We start from the raw sequence: 20,671 nt of genomic DNA on the forward strand, positions 1-20,671 counted from the left end.
CTCGATTAAGATAAGAAGTAATTAAAAGCTTCTACACCACTCTGGATTAAGATAAAATAAGATCTAAGATGCTTTTAAAAACAAGTCGAATACTTTTGTCAGTTTAAATGCAAGGAAATAACAAGCGATAATTCGTATATGAGAAGTTATTCTCCAATTATATTTAAAAAAAAAAAAAAAATAGGGGTGCCGATTGATACCGATGATTATTTTGAAGGGGACAATATTAAATGAAATTTTTAATCATTTCACAAATATCCATATGTTTATACTACATAGAACAAAGAACTGCGGAGAAAATTTTAACTTGGACCCGTTCCAGGCTTTTGCTTATAGAATTGTATATCTACTGTAGAATATCCTCAGATTGTTCGCAATATGAATTGATGAGGGAAAAATAGCTTAAGAGTAGATAAGAAAGAAGCATTGCTTGCACAGTAATGCCTGCAAGTAGCCAACATTACAAGAATGTCTTTCCTGATAATTTAGATCGAGATTACTTACAATTAAACAATATGCACAGGGCAGCAACCAAAAAACAAAAATGCGGCAATGGTATACAGAGCTGCACAGCTTCCTTTTTTCTTTTTCTTTTTATCGTTATTTCCGTCTGTTAAGGAAGAAGGGTCTATATTCTCAGAAACCCACAATACGTGTTATTTCCTGACCGTTAGAAAGAAGTGTTATCTCCTGATTTTGTTTCTGATTGGAGAGGGGAGAGGAGGGTAGAGAGGAAAGGAGAGCATGTATCAACTCATCAGCTTCCCAAGTCTTTTTTCAGCAAGGCTGGCAACCTTATTCTGTGGTTCTAGAACACGAGCATGCTTGAAATCTGCATATACACAGAAAAAGTATTATATAAGCAGGTTGAAAACTCAAAAACCAAATTTAATGTTTTGCGAATGTAGCATATAATTAGAGTGTACGAGCCATGTACACTGTCTATTTGTGTGTGTCCAACTCGTGCATTATTAGATCAAAGCAACAACGTTAATTAGGTCCCACGACATGTCATGGCAACAAGGCATGGAATATGTAACTACAAAATGGAAGCACACAATTTGATAGGTGTGATTGTTAAAGAAAGCAAACCATATCCCTATTTCAAGTTCAACAAACTCCTTTGGTTATATGAGTGTTTTCGAAACAACATGCATATGAGACTGCTAGGCTCTATGTCTGTAATGAGCGGGAAACACCAAAGTATTTGAGCAAATAGGTGAAATTCATGTAATTACAGAAATTTTCAAATTTCATTCTTTTAAAAAAGTAACAATAGCTATTAAAATATGAAGGGGAAAAACGATGGTTTTTGTTTGGTAATTCCCATGATGCAATCGGAGCTTATAATTAGAAAAGAATCTTTAGATAATCTTTTGTGGCTCTGGAGGCAACTTGATCAATGCATTATTATTTCAAGAGAAACTCCTATCAAAATTCACTATGAATCGTTGGGCACCTATATTCAGATAAGATTAGTAAGCACTATCCAAGATAACCTATCTTGCAATTTTCGATGACCGTGCATACTGAAGCTCATTTTGATCAGAAATTGAGTTTTCAATCCTTGAAAGGAAGATGCTCAACAGGATACATACAAAATCACCGTAGCATTCCTAGACCTAGAAAAGCTGCAGCTTATTGCAAACAAAATGAGCATTTATTTATACAGCATAAAATCAGGATTCTTACCTTTAGCAGCCTCTTTGTAACGGAGAAGCAATTCTCTAGCTGTTCCACGCCTTAGATATGCCTTCACATTCTGCACAGAAACAATAAAACATTACGCATGTTCTATATGCATGCACATCTCACATTCCCTTGTCCTACCATGCAGGACAGATGCAAAAGTCCCATGCAATGCTTCATATTTTTAGTTACTCAGAAGTCAGCATCTTCATGCATATTTAAACCTCCACATGCACCCAAACAATACAGTAGAGAAGATAAAGATAACTACGGGCCAATTATCTAAGCATAACAGGACCCAATTCCTGATACTACGGCCAGTGGCTAAAAAAGTTAAATAAAAATATGTAGATATAATGAAAATGTCTGGAAAATAAGCTCATCCGCTCACCTTCTTATCATGTAATATTGCCTTACTGCAGTCCTCTTCAGCTTGTTGAAAACTGAATATAATGAGAACAACAAATACAAAGCCTATGAGTACAATACAGAGCAATGAAACTAAACAAGAATATATCATCCCAACTCCAGCCTATGAATACAATACAGAGCAATGAATAATATGCAATTAGAAATTAAACAAGCATATACCATCCCAACTCTAAGTAAGCAGCTGCACGGTTGCAATAAAAAGTCGCATTTGTCTCATTCAATTTGATAGCTTCAGTGTAGTAATTGACAGCCTTATTCCACTGCCTTCCCTTAAATGCAGCATTTCCCTGCAACAACATTCCAAGAGCAATATGAAAAAGCTGTTATTGTTGTCTGCGCAAGTGTATCGTATATGCATCTGTAGGATAATAATTTTGTGTATTAGGTGCTTGTATTGAATCTGAAACAAGTCTGGCCGATTTCTTTATTGTAAGTGCTGGTATCATTTGAGCAAGATCCCAAATTCACAATGGCAAAAGACGCATCGAATGATCAATCACTAGATCACAGAAGTCCGCACCAAAAAAAATTTTGCAAATTAGGTGTCAATATTTCAGAGACAACGTTAGGGATAAACGTACCTTTTCTTTAAGGAGTTCAGAAGCATCCATGTTACCATTGGTATCTGGTAGTGGCACCGAATTAGACGCAATGCTGGCTTGCGCTTGGAGGGATGAATATATATCCAAGACCGTATCAAGAAGAAATTTATCAGCACCATGGAATGTGATAAATGAAACAGAAATTGGACAATCATTGTGCTTGCCTATTGGAATGGTAACCTGCCAATGGAATGCAAGACAGAGATATCAAGTCTGCCAGGCCATGGAAACTAAAACATACAGACAAAAACTGAAGCGAGAAACAGCAACTCACCTGACAGCACCCAGACATACTAGCAATGCTTGATAGTGCAAATGCACGATCATGGAACTCAGCAGAAAGACTTCTTTTTGTATTGAGCTTTAATGGAGAATCGGCTACTGTGGGAATTACTAAAATACCATCCTCCTGGAGAAAAAATAAAAAGAATGGTGTAACAGATTAGTATGCAACACAAGATGTTTGAACATACTAATAAAAATCCTTTTTTTTTTTATAAGTAATAAATTATTTCATTGATATAAAGATAGGCATACTAATAAAAATCCTAATATAATATAGGAATATGTAGATTCCTGCAGATAATGGATCATATGATGCAAAACAACAACAACAAAAAAGCCAATTAAACCATTCAAAACTACTACAAGAAAAGAGAAAATAAACATTCAGAACCAATCAAACTGATTGACTCAAACCAATAAAAAGCTTTGTACCACCACAACAAAAGGCTTGGTTTAATCTTTTGGCTATTTTCCCTTCTATCTGACATTATCAAGTTCCACCACCCTCAAATAACACATGATTAGCCAAGATTCATATAACTCCTAGGACAAAACTCAACCCTAATGTTTCACTTTGCAAACATTTCTGAAAAACTAGTCCAAGAACTGCACAATCACAATGTAAATTTACATATACTAACGACAGTACATATATTCCTACCCAAATTTTTTTTTTTTTTTTTTTAAGTGTAAGTATATTAATAAAAGAATAGGCAAAAGCCATGTTCAGCACAAAGAATGTCCTAGCTAAGTAGGAGCATTTGAAACAAGGAAACCATGGAAATCTTGGCCATTAAAGTTAACAGCAATGGCCCAAGTATAAAGAGTTCTAAAAAAGAAAGCATTTAGTTCCTCCATTGTTCTTTCTTTGTCCTCAAACGTCCGTTCATTGCGCTCCTGCCATAAACACCACATGACGCAAATAGGCAACATCTTCCATACAGCCTTGATCTGCTAGTTACCTCTAAGATATGTCCAACTAGCCAACATCTCCACTACAGACTCGGGCATAACCCAATCCAAGCCTAGTCTTGTAAATGCTTCATTCCATATCCCTCGAGCTACCTCACAATGTAGTAGATGGTCCACTGATTCACCCTCATTCCTACACATGCAGCACCAATCTGCGATAATCACTCCTCGTCTTCTCAAATTATCCGTTGTGAGGATCTTACCCAAAGAAGCGGTCCACACCAAAAACACTGGTTTGAGAGGCGCCTTGTGTCTCCAAATCCTTTTCCAAGGGAACTGAGTTGGAAGGTCTTGTGGCAAAGATCTATAATATGAGCGGACTGAGAATAAACCTTTACCTATAGGTCTCCACCACAATAAATCAGCTTGATGGTTGCTGCGCTTGAGTGAATACAAGAAGCTGAAAAAAGCTGCAAAACTGTCCAGTTCCCAATCATGAGCCGCCCGGCTAAAATTGATGTTCCATTAAATTTGTTCCCCCACTATCACCATAACTTCCGCCACAAATACATCATTGGCACTTGCCACCCTAAAAAGAACAGGAAATAGATCCTTTAAAGCAAGCACCATTACCACTCCAAGTATCGTACCAGAATATGATCCTGGTCCCATCTCCAAGACAAAATCTTGTGTGCCGGGAAAAGACCCCCCATCCTTTTCTTATATGTTTCCACAAACCCACACCATATGCCCTACTCACTTCATTGGTACACCATCCCCCCCATAATTCTCCATATTTACTCTCAATCACCATTTTCCATAAAGCCTCAGGTTCTTTATGGTATCTCCACAGCCATTTCCCAAGTAATGCCCGATTAAAGATTCTCAAATTTCTAATGCCCAAACCACCAGAAAAGATAGGACTGCATACCTTCTCCCACCTGACTAGGTGAAATTTAAACTCTTCTCATAATCCTTCCCACAAGAAATCTCTTTTAAGTTTCTCAATAAACCCGCCACACTTGCTGGAATAAGGAACAAGGACAAAAATAGGTCGATAGGTTAGATAACGTACTCTTTATCAAGGTAATCCTACTGCCTTTTGACAGATACAATCTCTTCCATCCTGCTAATCGATACTCTACTTTCTCAATCATTGTATCCCATAAAGAAGCTACTCTCGAAGCGGCCCCCAACGGAAGACCAAGATATGTCATAGGAAGTGATGCAATCCTACACCCCAGAGTATTAGTCAACTATGTTATACACTAAACACCTCCAATCGGCACCATCTCTCATTTATCTAGGTTCACTTTCAACCCTGAAGCTACTTCAAAACAAAGAAGGAGGGCCTTTAATACTTGAATCTGATTATTATCTGCCTCACTGAAAAAAAGAGTGTCATCTACAAACAATAAATGCGAAATATTAATAAGTCCCCCTCCTGGGGATCCTATCGAATAGCCAGTCACACGCCCATTAGCAACTAGGGCTGAGGTCATTCTGCTTAAAGCCTCCATTACAATAACAAACAGTAATGGGGACAACGGATCTCCTTGTCTAAGGCCTCGTGTGCTGTTAAAAAAACCTGTTGGACTCCATTTATCAGAACTGAAAATTTTGCCCTAGATATACACCAACGGATCCAAGATCTCCATCTCTCCCCAAAACCACACCTCCTTAGGAGGTCAAGTAGAAAGTCCCAATTAACATGGTCATACGCTTTTTCCATGTCTAGCTTGCATATCATCCTAGAATTGCTAGCTTTTAGTCTACTGTCCAGACATTCATTTGCGATAAGGACTGCATCTAAGATCTATCTATCCTTTACAAAAGCATTTTGAGGCTTTGAGATTATCTTTCCCACTACCTCACTAAGGTGATTCGCAAGTACCTTAGAGAGAATCTTGTATACCCCATTTACTAAGCTACGAGGTCGGAACTCCCTGATCTCCTCAGCCCCAACCCTCTTCGGAATTAAAGCAAGGAAAATGGCGTCTAGGCTTTTCTCAAATTGTCTAGCCGAGTGAAACTCCTGGAACACCTTCATGAGATCATCCTTTAATACCTCCCAGGATGTTTGAAAAAAACCCATAGAAAATCCGTCAGGACCCGGGGCCTTGTCTTTGGCCATCTTCCTCACCACTTCGAAAAACTCAACTTCCTCAAACGGCCTCTCCAAAAGAATATCATCCATAGGCCCAATAGAGTCGAAAGCTAGCCCATCAGGCTTCAGCTAGCCCATCAGGCTTTGGTCGCCAACCCTCCTGCTCAGTCAGTAGCTGTTCAAACTACATGATCATTAATTCTCTGCTCATCCTTACAATCTGCCCCATCTATCTTCAACATCTCAATATTATTAGATCTCTTATGAGAATTGGCTACCCTGTGAAAAAACTTGGTACATCTATCTCCTTCCTTCAACCATAACGCTCTCTCGACTTTTGCCGCCACGAAATCTCTTCTAATAGAACGATCATCTCAAGATCTGCAACCAGCACTAGTTTTTTAGCCAATTCCTCATGTGTTAAGGTCCTGGACTCTTGTAGTCTTTCCATTTCTTCGATCTCCCTTGTCTTGGTTTTCTTGTGTTCTCCAATGTCCCCAAAAGACTGGCTATTCCACAACTTTAAGTCTTGTTTTAGAGCTTTCAATTTACCCGCCAACGTGAAGCTTGGAGTGCCCAAAATCTGATGAGATGACCACCACTGTTTGACCCTATCAACAAAACCTTCCGTTTCCAGCCACATGTTTTCGAACTTAAAATACCAACGTCTTCTTTGAATCCCACCACAATCCAACATTATAGGCCAATGGTCCGAACATAACCGAGGCAATCTCTTTTGCAAAACCTCCGGCAAGTGAATTTCCTACTCAGGGGAAATTAAGAATCTATCTAGTCGAGACCACGTCTGATTATTGGCCCACGTGCATAAACCCCCCGCCATTGGTGGATCCACTAAATTCAACTCAAAGATACATTCCGAAAAATCAAACATAGCTGTTCGTAATCTTCTATTACCGAAGCTCTCACTAGGAAATCTTGTCACATTGAAATCTCCACCAATACACCATGGAAGATCCCACCAACTGTATACACCGATTAGTTCATCCCACAATAATCTACGCTCATTGTCTGAATTAGGACCACCAACTCCTCCTTTTTCTCCACCACCCTTTGGTCCCACATCACCAAAATGCCTCCTGAGGCCCCGTTAGCTGCCAAATGTACCCACTCCACATGTGCGCAGCTCCATAAACTTCTTACAATTCTTGTGGTAATAACTTTCAACTTCGTCTCCTGTAAACAAACAATGTCCACCTTCCACCCTCTCAGCAAATTTCTAACTTGAAGACGCTTACTCGGCTCATTTAAACCGCAAACATTCCATGAAACAATTTTTAGTTTCATTTGGGAAAGGCCAGCCCCTTTCCTTTAGTCCTCTCCCATCTAAAACTACCTTCAGAGTTCATTGACCAAGTCAACCTCCTAAGTTCATGCTGTTTCTTGGAACCAACTTTCCTTTGTTGTTGATGACCCGCTTCGATAGCCGTGAGAAAAGCCATGAACTACTCCTCATAGCCTTCACACTTCAAACCCACCATTTCCTAAATATCCTTTACTGTGTTAAACACCCAGTCTGATGCACACGACTGATCTGGAAACAAGCACTTCAACAGGATAGGATTTTGCATTCGAAATTCCGGTTGTTCCTCCATCTGTTCTTCTCCTAACACCAAACCCTACCCAAAAAAATTAACTCCCAAACCCAACAATTTATATTTTCAGGACTTATATGCATCTAGCGCCCTGAAAATGTACTCTTTAGAGACCTTGTCAAGGATGCAAAGGAACAAGTCAATATGTGCCTCGTTGGAATTGTTGCAGTGGAAGCAATTCCAACAAGCACAAGACGATGGTTGAATCATTTGTGCATCACTATGACAACAACAACAATGGAGCAGGCCAGGCCATGGAATTTCTGGAGGCAATGATGGAGATAGATGAGGGAAAGGGACGCAGTGATTGGGTGAATGGTGAAGGAGACAGGCAGAGAAAAAAAGATTTCAAATGGAGGTATCAGCTTAGGATGTTTTAACCAATCTGCTGCTGGAAATTTCAATTGTAATGGGGAATTTACTTGATTTATAAGCCTCACAAAAAGATCAGATGCAACTGTGGCCGGAAACTCAAATTTCTCCACATGGAATGTGCAGTTCAATTGATATGTATCAATGTTCAGTTTCAGTTAATAATTAAAAGCAAAAATGGAGACTGTAAATTGAACTGATGCCATTGGGTTGTTAAAAGGGAATTGAACCAACCCATAATACCCATGTAAACCAGCCCATTACACTCATGCATATAAACCAACCGAATTCCGTTGGTTTGAGCCCATTCAGTTAGGTTTAATGTGCTGGGAGGATTGGTTCACACCCCTAGCAAAGAGGAAAATGTATAAACAAGTAAATACACTACTCTCTATATGAAACAAAAGAAAAGTACCCAACTTAAAGTATAAAACAACAATAATATTACATGAACTCAACAGTTAAGAGTTGCCATATTCATAATAATAAGAAGCTGGGAATACCTTCAAGATATTTTGAAGGGCAGCCCGCATCTCAGTCCTGACTCTATATAAAATTTTCATGTTCTCGTGTGAGGTGTTAATTGCTGCAAGAACACGATCAGACACATCAGGTCCTAACTTGGGTTTGACTGATTTTACCCATTCTTCGTGATTTGTTTTGAATTCATATCTGAAAGCAGATGTCCAGGTCATAGATATTAGCCAAAAGGAAAACAAGGGCTCAACTAGACCACAGTAGTATTACCAATAATCAAAGGCTGCATCCTACTTATCAAAAAATTCAAGGGCAGTATCTGTTAGTTTGTGTTCGTGTGTGTGTGTGTGTGTGTGTGACTTTTTAACGAAAAGTCAGAAATCAAGAACAAGAGGTTAAACATGAATCTCCTAATGAAGAATTAAATGGAGAGAGATTCTAAAGCATGCATTGGTCATCAAGAATTACCAATTTTAAACATATAAATCGAACAATGAACCAAAAGAAATGCAAAAGGGGATGAAAAAAATTAACCCTTTGTGAATACCTTTGTAATGAAATCATTACGGAAGAGAGAGCTTTTAAAGCTGATGTCCCATTTTGCACGTTTGTTGATGGTTCTCGAAAACCTTTTAAGCTGGGTACATTTGAAACAATATACTGACCAAAATTCATATGCTTCGGAAGCTGGTCTGTAAAATCAAACAAAATAAAGTAGCAACTTTAATATCACTACCACATTGCTTTGGTCGAGATATCATTGAAAAATTAAAATAAAGGTATTCCGTGGTATTGACAATAAAAAATAAATAATTTCAACTGAACATGAGTGTAGTATGTATGTATGTATGCATGCATCTTGCTTTCTGTCTATGTTCGCATTACCATGAAGTCTGCAACTTACACCCAGAAAGATTTTCAATTGCTTTGCTAACAACGTATAATGTCTTTTGTGTGGGAACCTTAGAGAACTGAAAGAGGTCATCAGCAAAAATGAGGCGTCTTGCCCTTCTAGGCTCCACTGAATTCAATTGAAGTAAAACATGTCCAACACGATGCAGAACAGACGGATCACGAGCAAACCATCCTGAAAGATAGACACATAATTAAATGAGGAGGAGGGGGGAAACCAGGAAAATTAACAGACAAAATTTAGAAAGAAACTAGGCAGAAATAAGTCCCCAAAGATCACAATACACAGAAAAGATAGCCAACTGGGACCATTTAAACACCCATTTATTATTTATGATGGGTGTTTGTCTATACGTTTTTTTTATGTCTATACGTGCAGACATCATTCTTTGTATAAGGAACACTACCATCCACATATTTAAAATTCTGAAAAATATGACTCATTTGCAAAACTACGAACTGGCATCCTGCTGCACCAGGTTTTTAGTGGGACAATAAAAAAAGGAAAAACAGGTATGAGGTATTCTAATCATGAAAAAGTTTTTTAGTATGGGTACCCACGTGTCTACATGACTATTCATTATAAACCTAAACACCCTAACTTGTCAAGGTGCAGTCAAGAGGTCAAAGGTGAGCTTGGAACCAGTTGTAGACTCAAACATCCTGGGTTTGATTCCGCACCAAGTATTCCACTAAATACTTGATATAGGATTATGGCGGGTGGGGTCATGTTTCTAAGATTTAATCCTTAGGGTGAGCCAAAGGGCACTACCTTGATGAGGTTCCACATCTTAACAAGTAAATAAAAAACACTAAAATTCAAGGCCATTTCATAGAACAACTTTTTACAGTACTATGTAATTATCTTCCATACCAACAGTGTCTAAACTTTGTGAGTTTGGTATAACTCCAATTGTTGATACAGCCCCATGAGATGGTCGATATCCAATGATACCACAAAATGATGCTGGAATTCTCACCCCTCCAATCGTATCAGTACCTGCAAATAAAGGAACCTTAAATGATCAGGAGGTATTATTAGGAAGCAAAATTCTGAATACAATTTTTCATTGACCATCATAAACAGTATGTAAAGAAGGCCAATAAGCAACCTATCACAAAAAAAAAAAAAAAAAAAAAAAAAAAAGAAGAGGTCAATAAGCAAAAATAGCCACATCAACTATACATAACAAGCACTTCTTCTGCAGTAACTATCCTCATTGCCCTTACTTTTGTTTTCACTAAAAGGTCACACAACAAAATAATTGATTTTTGGTTGGAATAAAGTTGAGATGATCCTTATGTGAATGGTGAGATGTCATAACAAAACACCCAAAATGAAAAAAAAAAAAAAAAATTATATATATAATGGAGGATTGAGAAAATATCATCCTAATAGCAATACAACTTACAACATATAACCCCTAGGGAATGGCTCAAGTGGTAACAGACTTCGTCTTGGTGGTATACTCCCTCCAAGTTTAAGGTTTGAACCCTTGGTCCAAACAATTTCTTGGGGTCATCAGACTGGGGGAATTTCCTCTTGAATTACCCGAGGTGCACTTATAGGAAACTCCTTGCCAAGAGACGAGCCTATGCAGTCTGGGATAAGTCGGCACTTTGTTCCGAACACCCGGTGCCAATCAAAAAGAACATACAACAAATATCTTTTCAAATGTAACTTAATTCAGTGTCTAAGATATTTAACATATCAAAACCTTTATGGAAATTCTTCGTTTCGAGAAATGGTTGTAACATGTAAAACAAAATCGGTCCAACAGAGATAAAGGTAAAGAGACATTACAACTGTTTGGGGTTTAAGTGGTTTTAAATTTCCTTTTCTATCCTTCTCTCAGCAACAAAGAAACTATAGATACAATCCTAAATTAATTTGAACTCCAAATAACGCTCAAAGAGTAGTAATTGGCAACTAGATCTTGGAAAAATAAAATAGATAGACGATAGTGAACCAGGTTCTGTGAACCACAGTCCAGACTCTGCTCCCAGAAGGATAAACCTTGAAAGTAATAAAAGAAAAAAGAACTGAACCATACATTGTTCAACCAAATTGTATATTCACCAACTTGCAAGGAGGAGAGAGGGAAGATTCAGCATTTGCAACACGAAAAATAACCAACCAACATACCAAGAGCAAAGTCAACAATTTCAACTGCAACAGCCACAGCAGAACCACTAGAAGAACCTCCTGGAATACGTGATGGCATTTGTGGATTGGTAGGGGTTCCATAATGCATGTTCTCCCCGGTTATCCTGAGATGGCAATAAGGCACAAGCGCCGTAACAAAGCTGCATATCTTAATAAAGAGAAAAGGCAGCGGGGAACGTAAAGGCTCACCCGAAGGCCAATTCATCCATAACAGTCTTGCCAACACAAGCAGCCCCATTCTTCAACAGAGCAGTCACTGCCACGGCTGTCTTCCCTGAGGGCTTGTGCGCTCTCTCCCAATCGCGATTCCCAAACCCGGTCACATGATCCTTCAGATCAAATCTGCACACTTATGTGAACAACGAACTAAAATCTGATGCATCCAATAAAACAACTAAAAGGAGCAAATAAAATCAAAATTAGACGACTTTAAAATCTAAATAATACTAGAACGTAGCACTCCCTAGCTCTGCACGTAGATGGAGAAAGGCAACTTTCTCAAACCCATTTAGGAAAGTAAAACATTTTCCCTATCAAATGAATATAAATGCAAACTCCTAAAACAACACATAAAAATAAAAATTTATAACGGACACGAATTTCGAAAACACGAACATAGTATGGCTGAGAAAACGAACATGTCCTTGATGGCGAAGGTGAGACCGGCGAGCGACTGCCTGGCAGCGGGAGGAGGCGGCTGAGGGAATGGGAGAATCTCGAATCGCTCCACAAAGGCACCAAAATCCTTAATTCCCGCCGCCTTCGATCTCCGCCTCCGCGTTTCCGCCATGATCACGACCCCGACCACGCCGATCCCGACCACGATCCAGAGCTTAGGGTTGGAGGCATTGGCCTTGATCAGCTTGAGTGGCTTCGACATGAGGAAGTGGAAGAAGCTTCGAGGGTTTTAGAGAGAGATGGCGAGGGGGTTTTGGGAGGGTTTTGCAGGGAAGGAAAGTTATAAGGGGGTATTTGATGGATAGTTATAAGGGAAGGAAAGTTGTAATAATGTAATCAGTTTGTGAATTTATTTTAATAAAATTTTTTATAACTGTAACACTTTTTTAATTTCAACAAAAATATTTTGGCCTAAAAATAATAATTTTCTTTATATAAATTATAAATCACGTGAAAAGAATTATTTAAACACTCAATGCATCGAATAATTATATTGAAAAAAAATACAACAACAATTAAAAAAGGTGTTGAACATTATTACACATGTATATTGTGGAATTTGACACCCATAAGTTTTATTTGCTAGGAATGTCAAGTAGCCAATAATTACAGACTTGGAAACTTGTTCGAGATGTAGGGCCGTCTGGATAGTAAGATGATATGAAATAAAATGAATTTATATAAAAATTAAAAATTAAATAAAATATTATTATTATTTTAAAATTTGAAAAACTTGAATCGTTTATTATATTTTGTATCGAAATTTCATAAAATTGTAATAATGAGATGGAATGAAACAATATTTATATTCAAACGGGACCGTAGTTTCGTGATCGAACAAGTAGCAAATCTCAAACTTGAAACCAGACATCTCTCATCACTGTATATGCTGAGAATGGCGATTGAGTTCATCAAAATTGCAAGAACCGCCAAGAAACCAAGACTTGATTTGATTTGTTTTGCAAGGCCACGTAAAAAATGACTGCACTTGGTAAACAGGCTACAGAATAATTTTATATAAAAATAAGAACATGATGATCCAGAAGTTGATGAGATTGAAAGCTGACAAAAACCCTCAAGGTTATGATACATTCTTTATCCATTGCAACAATTGCTTACAAACCACGCACTTCGTTCTGTATAAATTTATGGAAGTCAGACACCACACTGCTTTGAAATCACAACGCAACTTACAGGGAAAAATAAGTGTATTAATTACTCTACACATCAAAAGAAATGAAGCAATATCAAATCACACCACCTAAACGCAACAAATTTACACACAGGCAGGGGGGGGGGGGGGGGGGGGGGGGGGGGGGGGGGTGGGGATGATAAACCTATTTTGAAGAGAATTCCGAACTTATGCAGGGATTTCATGAGATTTCTGAGCTGGTGTTAGCCTCTGGTATTGCATCCATGCTTAGAAACACTTAATATATATAATATATATAAATTCTGGAATATGGGGAGTATTTTTAGTCTGTTTTACCCCTTGAAACGGACTACAATGCAGGAGATGTCATCCTTGCTCTCTCTCTTCAATGCCTCAGCGACTAGTTGCTTGGCTGCCTTCTGCGGGTCCTTTGTCCTTTTTGCAATATCAACTGCCTCTTGATTAGCCACGACCTGGATTGATTGAAAATGATCAATTAAGATTAATGCGATACATCATAGAGATAGAGAGTGAGGGAGATAGGTGGATCACCTTCCATAAACCATCACTCGCGAGTATGAGAAGATCAGTATCTGGGCCAACCATAGCATTTTGTACATCTGGATCAGATCGCAAATGTAATTTGAGGTTCTTGTCTCCAAAAGCTCGAGAAACTGCTAGCTGGCCATTCACTCGAGCAACATCTCCTAATATAGTAAGCAACACATGCATCGGTTATTATGACCATAAAACCTAGGATCAAAGTAGTTAACACAGATATCGTTTCACATTCAGATTGAATTCACAGGGAAACAAATAGACTTTATTCAACATGGCAACTGCATAGAAGTATAAGAAGTGGTAGAACAGAAAATGACTAATAAAGAAGAAGAGAAGCAGTCCCACAGTGCAAGCACCAACTCACAGGCTTATTAATATACCATAACCTTTTGATGCAAAAATAACAAAAGAGGAAGAGACCTAATGCAATCAAAACATGCTCCATTTTCTGCCTGTGTTCATAGAAAGGAGAGACGGTTGGCATCTCCCCTGACAGGGACGGGAACAGCCTTCGGGCTTACCTGTTACCACACATATGGTTAAGGTTCTCCACCTATGGTGGATCTTATACTACTTATCAAAAAAAAAATTTCTGCCTCCGGGGTTTAACCATCCCAGCCTTTAGTAGATCATCCAATTCACATCTTCCCGTTCTAGATTCCCACGTGACAAATTACTTGTCTTTTGCTTATCAAAAATTACTCGTCTTTACAGTTATTTGACTGGCCTTTCTCACTAGACAAAATTATTCTGAAAGGCATTTTGCTTCATCAAGAAATCGTGTTAATCTCTCTATCTGATCATTGATTGTATTCAACTCCACTGGTTCAAATGTGTAGATAGGCACATGGAATATATTTGTGAAACCCGCACCACACCATATCTCATTTGCAACCAATCCAACAATGAATGCCCCCTCACACACTTCAACCTACCAAAACTGACTGATTATTTTTTGAACAAGTAAAAATATTTTTTATTCATCCCCAGTTCATGTGTAATTTGATATCCAACAGCCCATTCCTCCCCTTATTTAATTACCACGAGGTTTTCCATATATGATCATCCTCCAGAACATACTGCCATAACCATTCCTGAACAAAGTGATTAAAAGTAATCCATTTTCTAATATTCAGGCATCATGTCCATATACGTGAGCAAGCAATCATCCAATCAATTTTTTTGATAAGTCAAGATTTTATTGATGCACATATACAGAGGATAAACACCTAATCAGAAAATGAGAACAATAATAAACAATAACTGAGAGATTTTCTCCTAAGCCTATACCTCCCAAAGAAACTCTTGGTGTGGCTTCTCCAATCTGTTGACTACACTCGGTGACAAGAGAGAAAAGAGATAAGTAATTTGTAGGCAAGTTAGAGAGAGCGGTTCGAATCAGTGTATTTCTCCACAACCCCCCTCCCCCATTCTTCACTAGATAAATGTTTCATTTATAAACAGGAAATTGGAGAACAACGTGATCATATATGTTTTCACACTTGTTAATGTTTATGAAAACAATGCGGATAACTTTTGTATTGTTTAAGTTCATAAGACCAAAAAATTAACTGAATGGCATTGAGAGTTAAGATCTCGTGAAAAATAATAGCTCTTTAATAACAATTCTTCAGTATTAAAATTTATTTCATAATTGTACTAAAATACTTAAAACAATACTCAATATGGTATAACAGGGAAAACAAAATTTTACATGAGTATAAATATGACACGGATTGGACAATTGCATGAGATAAGTTAAGATTGTCTTGAATTGAACTGGACAAAAGTTAACAATGAACTGAACATAGGTAAATGGAGATGTTGTAGCAAAAATAAGCTGAACATGGGAATGTGACAGAAAGAAAGACCAAGGAAAGAAAGAAGAATGCACCAAGATGCAGTTACTGAACCAAATGTTGTTCTAGATCAATTTGCATTCAAGAACCAAGAGATTTCATTGGGATTTAATCATACAGGAGTGGCTTTAGTCTCCACAATGTTATGGTCAGAGCTAGCATTGTATGTGACACTGACGAAGTTATATGTGCATTTGGTACTAAAAACTCCAGTAAGGAAATCATATCAAGTTACTTTCCCCTGACATAACAAGGTATCATCCATGGTAACATTGGCTTAAAACATCAACAGCAAATAATGTATTATTGAACCAACAGTCCAAGTATCACCATAGTATTACCTTGAAGAGATTAAATAATAACGGACTATCCCTAGACAACCCACCACTATACAAAGGAGCCGTGCAAGTATTATACATAAGTCACAATCATCACATAAAATCTCTCCGAAAATGCAATCAATGGAGACTTAAACGGTTGGAACATCAAATAGGACAGAGATGCATGCATGGAACACCCCCCCCCCCCCCAAAAAAAAAAAAAAAACTCACACCATAGGCCTAAGGATGTGTAAAACAACCTGGCATGTTGGAGACAAAGCCGCCTCTGTTCTCAATGCTTCCCCGCTCAGTGTTGGGCTCGTGATCGGTAGTCATCTGTATTGCCTTCCCTCTCTTTGAAAGAACTGCTCGTGAATCTCCAACATTTGCTATCCATAACTTCTGACCATCTATTAGAATTGCAGTTACTGCAGTGGATCCACCTCGCCCCAAGTCAGGATTGTGAGAGAGAATTGCCTGGTCTGTTCTCTCATAGGCTTTAGAAATGGACCTGTTGGTATCTGTCCAAAACTCCTCCTGGAATAGATCATATAACATTATGTTAAGTACCTTCCACAAATCAGCGCATGTAAAAGGGCACCCGGATCTCACTAGAAGTTCAATCCATCTTGCACTATAAGATTGCCGTGACAATGATCTTTTTAAAACAATTTCTGATGTTACTCTTTTTTTTTCTATTTGCTTAGTTTAAACACACGAACTCTTTCTATGTCCTGTTCTTACAGAAGGAGTAAGTGCCTTTAAGTGCAACATTCAAAAAACATTTTCCCTTGAGCCCATCCCAAAAATATATTTCCCATGAACACACAAACTCATTCTTTGTCCTGTTTAAACACAAACACATAATGCCTCACTTTAAATCTAATACTCACATCCTTTAAGATATTAGGAAACAGATGCTTTTGTAGATAGGATGGCACACTATCTCCCAAATGTCCATCATATATAGCAAAAAGTCCAAGCTCACGTCCCTGAAAGTGAACAAACTTTGAAACATGGTAATCCTCCATGGGATGATTTGCTTTCCCTTTAACTAGACTAAAGCCATACTTGACTGGGCTCTGATGGCTCCTGCCCTTGCCAGAGCTACATGAAGAACGCCCTCCAACCTAAACATGAGGAAAATGTCAGCATCAAATAACTCTAGCACAATTCATACTGGGAAAAGCAGAAGGGGACAAAATATAAATTTCAAAAGCAGAACATATATATCTAAGCAGAACGTATGTACTCTGAAAATTAACCCAACACCATATAATCCATACTAAATTTTATTTTTAGCAGGGATTTGCCACATTTTCGGCAGAGAAATGATAGTTGCAGTCGTGAGTGCGCAAGTGCCGTGCAATCACTTTGAAAAAAGTGAACAGGGACCCACATGAAAAAATAATAATTTTTTAATAATGGACCTCACTCTATTTCAAAGCGACTGCACGGCGTTTGCGCACTCCACGACTGCATGTAGCATTAGTCTTTTCAGCATGATAAAACTTGTCAAGCCATGGGCGTCAACTAGAAAATCAGTATCAGTATTTTGCAAAAAATCTACTGACAAAAAACACGAAAATGATCTTCAAACCAAGATTGTGGTTGTATGTGTGTGTATGTGTATGAAAGCATTTTACCCACCTTTCATGGATCCGTATCATTGTTTGCAGCATCATTAATGAGCCACATCGTGAGAAGGCATGGGAAGCATAAGGTGAAGTTCCCCACTTTACTCTATGACAAGAGGCATTCCCGAATGAAGAGAGGAAACTACTTACCACTATTTAAAAGGAAATGCATAATATTGAACAATTTCATGTGTGTTCACGGATGCCATAAAAAAACTGCTGGCATTAATCCAACCACCATCAGGATCCACAATTCCAAGATCAGAGAAGGTTTTCCACAAAACATGAGAAATATACAACTCATCACTGCAAACCCCTCAGACATTCATCTCAACAAGAACAAAAAATGAACCATAGCATGAGATTTTTTTTGAAAAACAAAGGACGTGTTTGGTATAAATTCCACAAAAAATAGCTTCCATAATTAGTATCTGAATATATAAAAGAGGATACAGGCAAAGTGCGTTTGACACTATGCTTGCTACATTGTTTTCAAACACTTGCCTAATTATGGCCCTTTTGCCTGGAACGTAGAAAGGTTTTTGGCATTATCATTTTAAATTCACTTAGTCGGTAACAAAAGTACAAGTAAACACAAAGAAACGTGATAAAAAAAAAAATTATTAGTACATTATAAATCTTTAAGAATCTTTCTCCCTTTACCCTCATATTTTCTTGAAAAACAAACAGCTTGGGAGGGGAGACAGATATTCTGCTAAAACTTTTATAATTCTTAATTTTGAAATTTCGTGAATATTAAAAACTGCCAAAAAAATGGCTACTGTAACCCGCCCTGAGAATATAAAGGTGTAACTTTTCCTTGCCCTTTTACTAAAAAAACCAAAATTTCCATTAAATTTAAAGTCCACCTACAATCACTAAGTCAAATACAATTTACAAAGTCGTTAAATGAAAAGATAGATCATATCCCTTTTTCGAGTCTAAATCCCAAAACAGCAATTACATCTATAATATAAGCATATTTGTAAATAATAGAAAATTATGCTTGGGAAGGAAATTGAAAAGATGCAGATAGCCATACCTGAGACACCGAATTGAAGCAACAAAAATTATCCATATAATTCAGCCCCAGCTCACCTCCTTCCTCTTCAACTCAACATATATTTCTTACGCCAATTTCCAAAACCAAAACCCCACCTCAGAAAAAACCGCAACTTTCCGAGAAGATCACAACCTGCAACATCAAAATCAAGAATTTTGATGATCCAAACAACAACCCCAACCATCCAAAACCCCTCATAACAGTCCGAGAAACGAAAAAAGCAAACCAAAATACAAATCAGCAATTGGGTATCATAGAATTTCCCTTACCGATCCAAGAACTGCCCAATTTCCCAACAGAACGAGAGAAAACAAACTGTACAGGACTCGAATTCTCAATCGGGAAGTAATTTTCTAGAGAGAGAATAACGCGAAACCACCGAGAAACAGGAGATTGGTACAGAAAGATATATCATGTGGGGATGTAGGATAAGGAAAGAATCGTTGAAGGAGTAATCAATCGTAAGATGAGCAAAGAAATATGGCTACCGAAAGACAGGGCTTGCCCTTATTGACTTTCAGCAGTCGTGTTTGCGTTTGTTGGATTTATTGCACTATTTGTTTGTTTTGATTATTACAGCTGTTGTTGAGGTTTCATAGACATGCATTAGTACTTCGTAAATGGGTCTTTTGCCGCTTTGGGTTGGTCACCGTATGTGTGGGGACCTCTCCTTGGAAGTCAGCCAATGCTTGCTTATTCAAACTCGGAGACTTCACCCATCGTTTGTCTCTATATTTTTTCTTGTTTTAGGTTCTCCCCTACACCAAACATCTTAGAGGAAAGTATTTTTTAAAATTTCTTCGACATATCATGAGAAGAGGGGGGAAAAAATCTGAGGAAAGTAGGTCAAGGTCTCCATTTTTTTCCTGAAAAAATAGGTAAGATTGCGAGGGGGGAGAATACGTGTAATTTAAGGAGTTTTTTCTGTTTCTTTTTTAAGGTTTAACCTTAAACTGGTACTAAAGTGACAGCGTCGGCAAGTATTTCATTGAAATATACAAAATTTGAGCAAGAAAAATATGACTGCGATTATTGTTCATCAGACGGCATCTTAGATTCTTACATCACTCTTTTTTTAATGGGAAAAAAAAGAAAAGTGCGGAAGAAGGGAAAGGCAATGTACGCTGGTACAAAATAGGAGGAAACGTCATTGTCAAACCTGGAAGGCAAGGGACTGATTGATCGATTATCGTTGAAGATTCAAAATCTCAATATCAGTTATCCATCCTTCAAAAAACTGACATTTTTTTTCAGATTTATGAGCTATGAAGATGAGAATTCATCTTTATTTCTTCAATTTTTTTCCTTTTCGTGAAACACCACAGAGACCTGTTCAATTCCCGTCCCTGTCACTTCTACTTTCTCACATCTTTATGACCCTATCCGCCCGCTTCCCATTTTTTTTTCATCTCTCTCTTGAGCAAACATATTCAAAGGCAATATTACAATCAAACACAGAGTCAAAGGTAGAAGTAATGTTACATGGATGGTAGATTGGGGATCTTTATCGACATTTTATAAGAAATTGTGGATTTAAAGGTGCAAGTTATCATTTCTATCATTCATGTTTGGTCATCGTTGGTGTTAAATTTTCAGCCTCTTTGTTCATTATTATGTTTATATAAATGTTAAATATAATACAAAAAATATTTTTGCGTAGTCTTTAAGAACTCTGTTAATGTGATTTGACTGTAATAAATTAATTTATAAAATTATTTTTATCATTAAATAAATATAATATATTACATAAAGTTACGTTAATTTATAAATTTATTTTTATGAAATTTATTTGTAATTGTTGTACTTTTCTTATTTAAATTATATTTCTAAAT

At 37.6% G+C, this 20,671-nt stretch overlaps 2 protein-coding genes and 1 non-coding gene across 5 annotated transcripts; 1 reads left to right on the forward strand and 2 right to left on the reverse strand.

The window, feature by feature from the left end:
* Nucleotides 1-417: 417 nt before the first annotated feature.
* Nucleotides 418-12,542, reverse strand: LOC121255389 (outer envelope protein 64, mitochondrial). The gene is made up of 13 exons (XM_041155688.1): nt 12,207-12,542; nt 11,758-11,910; nt 11,548-11,672; nt 10,276-10,401; nt 9,394-9,576; nt 9,037-9,181; nt 8,516-8,684; nt 2,998-3,132; nt 2,703-2,903; nt 2,281-2,408; nt 2,081-2,132; nt 1,693-1,762; nt 418-832 (listed from the first exon to the last, which is right to left on the reverse strand). The coding sequence occupies exons 1-13, from the start codon at nt 12,446-12,448 to the stop codon at nt 750-752; spliced, it is 1,812 nt and encodes a 603-aa protein (XP_041011622.1). The 5' UTR covers nt 12,449-12,542; the 3' UTR covers nt 418-749.
* A 1,183-nt stretch (nt 12,543-13,725) lies between these two features.
* Nucleotides 13,726-19,445, reverse strand: LOC121255472 (probable protein phosphatase 2C 9). 3 transcript variants are annotated; one of them, XM_041155821.1, is made up of 6 exons: nt 19,109-19,445; nt 18,819-18,971; nt 17,033-17,269; nt 16,400-16,676; nt 13,952-14,106; nt 13,726-13,872 (listed from the first exon to the last, which is right to left on the reverse strand). In XM_041155821.1, the coding sequence occupies exons 2-6, from the start codon at nt 18,852-18,854 to the stop codon at nt 13,732-13,734; spliced, it is 846 nt and encodes a 281-aa protein (XP_041011755.1). In that variant the 5' UTR covers nt 18,855-18,971; nt 19,109-19,445; the 3' UTR covers nt 13,726-13,731. The 3 variants fall into 3 exon arrangements, with proteins under 3 accessions (XP_041011755.1, XP_041011756.1, XP_041011757.1); XM_041155822.1 differs by lacking the exons at nt 18,819-18,971; nt 19,109-19,445 and adding an exon at nt 17,790-17,826; XM_041155823.1 differs by lacking the exons at nt 13,726-13,872; nt 13,952-14,106 and adding an exon at nt 15,230-15,291 and having other exon boundaries at nt 19,109-19,434.
* On the forward strand, nt 14,415-14,538 carry LOC121256774. The gene has a single exon (XR_005939067.1). It is a non-coding gene; the product is annotated as a U6atac minor spliceosomal RNA (small nuclear RNA).
* Nucleotides 19,446-20,671: the final 1,226 nt, after the last annotated feature.

The sequence above is a fragment of the Juglans microcarpa x Juglans regia genome, chromosome 3D (genome assembly GCF_004785595.1).
Source record: "Juglans microcarpa x Juglans regia isolate MS1-56 chromosome 3D, Jm3101_v1.0, whole genome shotgun sequence".
Classification (NCBI taxonomy): Eukaryota; Viridiplantae; Streptophyta; class Magnoliopsida; order Fagales; family Juglandaceae; genus Juglans; species Juglans microcarpa x Juglans regia.

Coding starts and splice junctions, on each gene's coding strand:
- LOC121255389 (XM_041155688.1), bottom strand. CDS start 12,448: ATGTCGAAGCCACTCAAGCTGATCAAGGCCAATGCCTCCAACCCTAAG. Junction 11,673..11,757: donor ATGGATGAATTGGCCTTCGG/GTGAGCCTTTAC, acceptor TTGCCATCTCAG/GATAACCGGGGAGAACATGC. Junction 8,685..9,036: donor GTAATGATTTCATTACAAAG/GTATTCACAAAG, acceptor ATCTGCTTTCAG/ATATGAATTCAAAACAAATC.
- LOC121255472 (XM_041155821.1), bottom strand. CDS start 18,854: ATGGATAATTTTTGTTGCTTCAATTCGGTGTCTCAG. Junction 16,677..17,032: donor TTCCTAATATCTTAAAGGAT/GTGAGTATTAGA, acceptor GATCTATTCCAG/GAGGAGTTTTGGACAGATAC. Junction 14,107..16,399: donor CTTTGTCTCCAACATGCCAG/GTTGTTTTACAC, acceptor TTACTATATTAG/GAGATGTTGCTCGAGTGAAT.